Below are 8,466 nucleotides of genomic sequence, written 5' to 3' on the forward strand. Positions count from 1 at the left end.
AACACCCGATCCATTCAACAAACCACAATCACAATGTATATTCTCACAATCATATAATAAGAGATGATTCATGGCATACAATTATTCAATTATCCTCAGTTACGATTAGGGTGATCAATAATGCAACATTCGAATATATACATGCATTATAATGAAGCAATTACAAACATATATCACACCAACATGAAATCACAACCATCACCTACCTCGAATCCAAGCTTGAATCCCCTAAGACACTTGAATCTTTCTTTCCGGATTCTTTCCCCTTGTTCGTGGTCTAAAAATATACAATTAACGCAAGGATCAACATTTAAAGGTCTAATTATCCGGATTATAACAAACCCAATAACCCTAGACCAACCCAAGATCCTAATACTTTAGGGCTTTTCCCACCATTAGTTTCAGATCAAAACTCTTCCCCAACAATAATTACCTACGAATTTACATTCTATGGATCGAAAAATGGATTCGGGAAGGGAAAACCTTACCTTTAGACTCAAGAATGGTGGAAAACTGTCAATTTAGCCTCAAGAATGGTGGAAAACTGTCAAGAAAACCCTGGGGTCGTTCCTTAGCTCTTAAAGTTGAAAAGTGTAGAATAAAATATTTTTGGGGTTTATTTCCGACTTAAGTAGTGTCTGTCCCTCCACAGCGGCCCAGCCCTGGTGGGATAAATCCCGCCCTAGCGGCTTGCATGGAACCAGTGAGCAAAATTAAGAATTCCAAACCCCTATTTCACAACACGCCTTCATCCCATGACACTTAGAAAATACCCTTTCACGCTAAGATCAGTTTCGAAAGTTCTACTCACCCAAATTCAATTCTGTGAGGTCGTATAGATTCCTTAACGACTTATCTAACCACTCATGTAATCAAAATCATAAATAAGTCACCCGATTGTTACCAGATTTTCCTACACCTTAACGACTCTAATTTCGTCCAAATCTGGACTAAGTTGGGAAATCCAAAATTACTACTCAAAAGTTTTCTGGCCCTAATTCTTTCCCCATTGGCTTTTCTATAACGACGGGAACGGGTCGTTACAATTAGTTTACTACACAACACTCCTTCCCGATCTGCCTTGAGGAACTCTTTAACAACTTCAGGAGAAGATATTAGGATATGTGGTTGGGTGGTCGTTGTTAGCTTGTAACCTATTCTGGACAAAACATCTGCTACCTTGTTTGATTGACGAAAGTACTGATGGATCACTGGATTTCACAAAAAGTTTAGTATTTTTCGACTTTATGATTTTGTAATTAGTATCTCAAAAATCTAGTGACATTTATGTTTTAAGAAAAGGATAGTTAAATAACTTTTTTTTAAAAAGTAAGTAATAATTATATGACTATATGTGAAATTTGTCCCAATAATTTTTATTTTGACAACAAAATTTACCCTCTATTTATAACTAAATGCAATTTATTTTTTCCCACCAATTAGAAATAGAGTTCTATCTAAACCAAAATATCATGCACTATTATTAGATTTTCTTTCCAATAATTATGGGGTCCAAGTTAATTAAATACCTAGAATTTTGATTTTATTAAAATTAAAATTTGAGACCTTTTATACTTCCTTCAATTTCTTTTTAAAACTTAGAGATCTCATACTTCTCAGTTCACATTATAAATTTATGGCTTAAGTCATCAGCGGCCCCTTAAAGTTGTCCGCATAATTCACTTAGACACCTCGACTAAGACTAGTACCTATTGAACACTTTTACCAATTTAAAAATTGTTCCTATTAGGCATTTTTTGATAATCAGCAAAAAAATATGAAGAGTGTGTGGTACACTTGCGGTGAGATGGCAAAACAGCTAATTAAAAAATAACATGTGGCATTGGGCCCCAAAAATTATAAAAAAATAATTTTGTTTAAAATTATTTCAAATACTTTTTATATCTAATTTTTTTTAAAAGAAAAAGAAAAAAATGAAAATGTCAACCTATTCTACCCAACCCTACCCCTACCCACCCCCTTTCATCTTCATCTTCTTCCCAAAACACATTATTTCTCAAATCACAAAACCTAATTCTTTTCAAATAACTTGAGGATTAACTTTTTAAAAATATATATATACATTTTCATACTAAGAGTGAAGAAGAAAGAAAATTTTGCCGGCGGTTATTCATTTCTACATCGATGACAACATGAAATTGATAGCTCAAAAATTAATTCTTTCAATTTTTTGAATATCATTTTTGATAAATTTAATGGGTTTATATATGAATTTGAGTAAAAATCTTTGTTCGAAAATTTTGATAAACAAATATCAGCTAACTTTTTTTATACGTAAAAATCATTTATCTTTTTTCTTCTTCTTCATATTTGTTCCTTATTTTTATGAGATTTGAAATAAATCATACTTCTTTCAAATCTGAATCTTCATAGTTGATTTTCATTTATCTTCATATTTGAAAGAAATAATATTTTATTTTATAAAAAAGAAAGAAAAACAATTTTGGAGCTAAAATGAAGAATGTTTTGCAAACTAAAGTATGAAGAAGATGATAGGTAGGGAGTGGTGTCTTTTTTTTTTTTAAAAAAAAAAGTGTAAATGATAGAAGAAAAGTGTTTTTAATTTAATTATAATGCCAAGTGTCAATAAAAGAAGAAAAAATGTAAAAAAATTTCAAAAAAACACTATTTTCAATCTTTTCACGTGTTTTAGGGAAGTGCAAAACACATTTTTTGCCATATCAGCATTTTGTGTTTAATATGTACATGTTTTGAACAATTTAGATGTTCAATAGGTACAAGTCTTAGTTGAGGTGTCTAAATGAATTATGCGGACAACTTTAAGAGGCGGTCGATGACTTAAGCCTAAATTTATTAATCACTAGGTCACGATTTTAAAACTCACATTTTGGTCACATCAAACCCTTGACAGCGCAAGTATTCCCAATTTCTTGTTCACTTTGTCCTATTGGAATTAATTAACTACAGCTGTAATGATTAACCAATAGAAGTCAACCACTGCAACAACAATAATTAGTATAGTTATTAGCTATAGGTCAACATATATTATTGGCATCAATTAAATATCTAATTAGATTCTATTTTTTAATTTTGGATGTCCAAGATTGTCTTTAATGTGTATTAATAGTTATTATCTTAGAAATTTAATTTTTGTCAAATAAAATTAAAACTGAAAAGGTTACTATTTATTAATTGAGTAATCATTTAAGAAAACCGTGGCAACTATAATTTATAGTCCGGTGATATCATATCAGTGCGATTGGTTGGGTTTAAAGGTGTGAATAGAAAATAAATGGTTGTGACTCTTTTGAAAGGTTGCGATCTTTATGAAAAGTTGTATTTTTTCTAAAGGATTGTGACCGTTTGAAAGGTTGCGTCTTTTCCAAAGGGTTGTGACCCATCTGAAAGGTTGTCTTTTTCCAAAAAAGTTGTGACCTTTACCTTTTGTTGGCTATAAATAAAGAGACTTTCTCTCATTTTTCTGCATTGACTTATTCTCTTCTTCTGCATACATTTCTTACAAAGCAAAATCGATTGTGTCTGTATGTGTTATCTCGTTGCTGTCTTTTTGAGTTCGTTAAAATTATTAAAGTTTGAGGCATCACTACTTCTTTAATGATTAATCTGTTTTATCTTTGGAGGAATTAAACTACAACCTCAAATACTTGAGGGGATTAAATTTCTTAAGGACACACAGTGAGTTCTGTGGACTCAGATAGTTCTTTTCTATTTCTTTTCATTTATTTCTGATTTGCTAATCTGAGAAGAGAAAGAGAATTATTTTATTATATGATAAAGAAAAATAAGTGTGTTTTCTACTTTTTTATTTTTTTATTTTTTATGTTTGATAGATAAATAAATAATATTATCTTAAAAGTAATTATATATAGTTTAAATAAATAATATAGGAGCTGGACGTAGTAAGGTAGAAATGTAGGATGATAGGGGTGAAGATGACGAGAGTGGAGACGGGAAAGGATGCAGATGAGCAGTGATAGAAAATAAATAATACATAATCAAGATAGAATATCAGTTATCGAACTTGTTTAAAAAATATTCAACTAATTAAACATAATTGAAAAAATATTTTAAAAATTATTTCAATAGATTAAAAATATTTTTGACAACCCAAAATATATTAAAAATAAACTTATAATTCATTATTTTTAGAATTTCCCGATTAGAATATTTGATGTCACTTCTACTCATGCCACCCCAAATATAGTAAAAACGTGACAAAATTGTACACTCAAATCTCAAAAAAACTTTAATTTGCCCCCTACCCCACCAAATAAGTTAAAATTAATTTGCCCCCACCAATAGCAAACCAACTCCTATTTGCTAACACTTCTAAAATTTCAAATCTTATTCTTTCGATTTTAAATTATTCGTCATGATTTAAAAAAATAATTATACACATTTATTTATTATTCTAAAAATTAAATTTATATTTTTATTTTTCTTATTTTACTCTTAGTAATTATTTTAATTGAAGATTATAAATATCTCAAATATAAATGATATATTATGATTGTTCAAATACGGATGAAAGATGAAATAAGATTTCAACCTATTTTTATTTAATTATTATTAATTTGACATATTTCTTAAAGAAAAATTTATAAAATGACAATTTAACTATATCAATTTTCTCAATACTTTAAAATAACTATAGTTAATCATAGAGGTAAAATCAAAATTAAGTGATATATTATGTCCAAATTTTTAAAATTGATCAAGTAAAAGTAAATATATCATATCTAAAATATTTAAACTAAACAAGTAAAAATAAATATCTATAATTAATACAATGAAGAAATAATAGTCGATAAAGAAAGTATTTCTCAAGAAGGGTGTAAGAGAGAATTAGGCCAAATAATTTGACAATGAGAGAGTTGCTAGCTATATATATTCAAACTAAACAAGTAAATACCTATAATTAATACTGAGGAAATAATAGTCGATAGAGAAAGTATTTCTCAAGAAGGGTGTAAGAGAGAATTAGGCCAAATAATTTGACAAAGGAGAGAGTTGCTAGCTATAATTTTAGATCTTCAAAAATAATTTAAGAAATATGTAATTAACGAATGTAAAAATGAATAATTTTTTTTTGTTCATATGTTTAAAAATACAAAAAAGTGAAAATGTTACGAAATTATATAAAACATGAAAAGAAAATAAAAGTACAGAGAAGAGAGGAACTTTTTAGTCCTAATTTTTCTCCAAATGAATCCACTTAATTGATATTCACAGAAATACAAATACGTTTGTAATAACAAACATTTTTTAATATAATGGACAAGTAAATATCGGAAGAAATATAGAGTAATATTTTTTTTTTAAATGATTTTTTTCTATATATATACTAGGGTGGGTTGGGTCACATTTACCAAATAAAAAAACCTCCTTAAATTCCTCACCAAAAACCCTTTCTTCTTTTCAAACTTATTTTTTAATTTAATTCCAAACAAGAAGGATGATGTATCCAGCGAACAATCGGTGGCTGATCGGCGAATCACCGGCGATGATTCATCCGAATTCTACATGGACGAGATTTGAAGACAAGTTATTCGAACAAGCTCTTGTTATGTACTCTGAAAACGATATTGAACGGTGGCAGAAAATCGCTAATCATGTTCCGGGAAGGACGGCGGAAGATGTTATGGCTCACTATGATGCACTTGTTCATGATGTTTTTGAGATTGATTCAGGGAGAGTAGAGCCGCCGAGTTATCCTGATGATTTGTTTGACTGGGAATCGGATTGTAAAACTAGCCAGATCTCGTTTGGGACGAACAAGAAACATGAAGTTGAGAGGAAAAAGGGGACCCCATGGACTGAAGAAGAACACAGGTTTGTTTTTTGAAGTTTTGTTTATAGGTTTTGATGTGAATTTTGTTGGGATTTTGAAAAAGGGGTTTTGGGGATTTGAAATTTTGGGAATTAATTCTTGGCTGTGAAAATTGTGAGTATTTGAAAGTAGTTTTTGCTTGGATTAATTTGACTTAGCACGCAATTTAAGAAAAAATACACTTTTGAATCTTTATGGTGATAAATTAAAACATGTCAAATTTTCGAAAATGTTCTTTAATCTTATGGTCTTAAAGTGAATAGTGAGATTAAACAGTTGCTCAAAAAGGTAATCTTTTTTAGTTGTGTGATTCACTTTGCAAATTATTCAAATGGTAGAATGGATAGTGAGTACTGTATAAGTAGTAATAGTAGTTGTTGTGTAATCTATCTTTGTTGAACTGATTCAAATAGAATGAAATGGATTGTGAGTATTTCGATCCGACTTGCTTGAAATTAAGGTGGAGTTAATGGTTGTTGCGTGATCCATTTTGTGTAAACAATTTAGGACAGTAATAACATATCTAGTGAAATTTCACAAGTGGGGTCTGGAGGGGATAGAGTGTATGCAACAGACCTTATCCCTACCTCGTGGAGATAAAAGACATTTCCAATTAAGTGCCATAGAAAAATATAGGTGAGTTTGGTCCGGGCGTGGACATTTTCTTATACAGATGGAGACATTTAACATCCTTATGAATAAGTTAAGTGAGTGTTTATGATAAGCATTGACAAGTTCTTATTGTTTATTACTAACTTCTTTGAATGAAGTTAAAAGGTTTTTGACTACCCGTGGTACGGCTAATATAGTTGTAGAAAATTATGAAGTTCTATGAAAAACTTTGTTGAATTCTTCTTCATTGTGTTAGGTGGTATTTGTCACACATAAAAAATATATAGTACTAATAGATCTAATTATATTGTTCGAGTCTCAAGATATATGTTGACTTCATAAGATAGTTGGAATTGTTATTTGTTTGGATTTGATGCTGACTTAGAAAACCATGGCTTTTTGTCATAGGTTATTCCTTATTGGGCTGGACAAATATGGGAAGGGTGATTGGAGAAGCATTTCAAGAAATGTAGTGGTGACGAGGACACCGACACAGGTGGCCAGTCATGCTCAAAAATACTACCTTAGACAGCAGTCGATGAAGAAAGAACGTAAAAGGTCGAGCATACAGAATCAAGGAGCGTATCAGAATTTCAACTTTCCCATGTAGAGAGACATGAAAACTAGGAATATCTGTAAATATTATGGTCATATGGAATCTATGTGTTCCAACTTGTATAGTTTATTGTTTCTAGCTTACAGTTGATTTAGGGGATTACCTAGTGAATAGAAGCTTAGTCGATAGTTTCAGTTACTGCTTCGAGCTGAATCGTTGTTCTTATGGATGGCATAAGTTGAACAACCCGTGGAGGTTTACATGTAATTAAACAGAGTTTAAGGGAAATCATTGGCGTTTTGGTTCCAGAACTAGTTTATGTTAAGTTTGTGCCGTATATCTGGAAGTTTAAGTATTCTGCTGGATTTGTTGCTTGGTGCCTTGTTCATCCCCGTTTTGCTACGGATGGGAGCTAATCTTGTCTTTTTTCTTCTAATCTTTGTTTTCGACATTTGAGGTTACTCTTTTTTTCACTTGTGTTTGGTGTGGCCTTGTTGTTCTGGAGGAAGCTACCAGCCAAGCATTGGACCGGATGATCAAAAGGCTGCTATCATCGCTCCCAGACAGAAGAGTAGGTTACCTTGCACCATTTTACTGACACTATCAATAGATAGTCCTGTATTTGCTTTGAAGATTCATGTAAATTAGTAATCATTTCGAAGCATCATACCTGTTCTATGTTTGACGTTTTGAACGTATAGAACACATTCTCGTTTGATCATCAGTATACTGAACCGGTGTCTTTGTAGTGGTTGGTGATTGGTTTCATCAAGTTGATAATAGTGCCTTCGTAGGCTAATGATTTGGACGCAAAGATGATCTGAAATTCATGTGTTTCTCCTAATGGAATCCTGCGTCGTTCTAGCTAGAGATCCTTACCTTGATGTTATGTTTTCACTGTTTAAGGCAGCAGAGGAAAGAACTACTGATAGTTAACCTGTCTGTTTGAGGAACAAAAGACACCATTGGGTTATTTGGAGAAAGAAGGAACAACAAATGCTTTGAACAACATACCCATATTGCGTGTACGCAGACCTTATCCTACCTTTAGCGGACCCTCAGATCAAGAAAACGGTTTTCAAAGTACTGACAACAAAAAAGTAGAAGCTGCAACATATTCTAAAGTATAAACGTCTCTACTTCTTGACATTTACACTAGATTGAAAGATAGGAATAGGAGACATATTTTTTTGTTCATCAATTCTTCCAGAAAGTGCAAGACCAGAAACTATACTTTTGATATGCATTTTTTGTATTTGCAGTTGATGGACCTATAGGAAACATACCCCCAGAAAGGTAGGTGTAAGGTCTACGTACATTCTATCCTCTCCTAAGAAAGACCCCACTTGTGGGATTTTATTCGGTATTTGTTACAAAACAATTAAGTTAATGGTTTATAGGAAACAATCTCTCTACCCCCACAAAGGTAGGTGTGAGGTCTACGTACATCCTACTCTCTTTAAAA

At 31.5% G+C, this 8,466-nt stretch overlaps 1 protein-coding gene across 1 annotated transcript in view; it reads left to right on the forward strand.

Moving 5' to 3' along the window:
• The first annotated feature begins 5,367 nt into the window (after nt 1–5,367).
• Nucleotides 5,368–8,466, forward strand: part of LOC102599589 (transcription factor DIVARICATA-like) — a 10,208-nt gene continuing 7,109 nt past the window's right edge. The window contains exons 1-2 of the mRNA XM_006367184.2: nt 5,368–5,835; nt 6,854–7,003. Of these exons, the coding sequence (XP_006367246.2) occupies nt 5,459–5,835; nt 6,854–7,003 (527 nt within the window). The 5' untranslated portion in view covers nt 5,368–5,458. The remainder of the gene's footprint in view (nt 5,836–6,853; nt 7,004–8,466) is intronic.

Source organism: Solanum tuberosum, unplaced genomic scaffold (assembly GCF_000226075.1).
Source record: "Solanum tuberosum cultivar DM 1-3 516 R44 unplaced genomic scaffold, SolTub_3.0 scf00745, whole genome shotgun sequence".
In the NCBI taxonomy this organism is placed as follows: domain Eukaryota; kingdom Viridiplantae; phylum Streptophyta; class Magnoliopsida; order Solanales; family Solanaceae; genus Solanum; species Solanum tuberosum.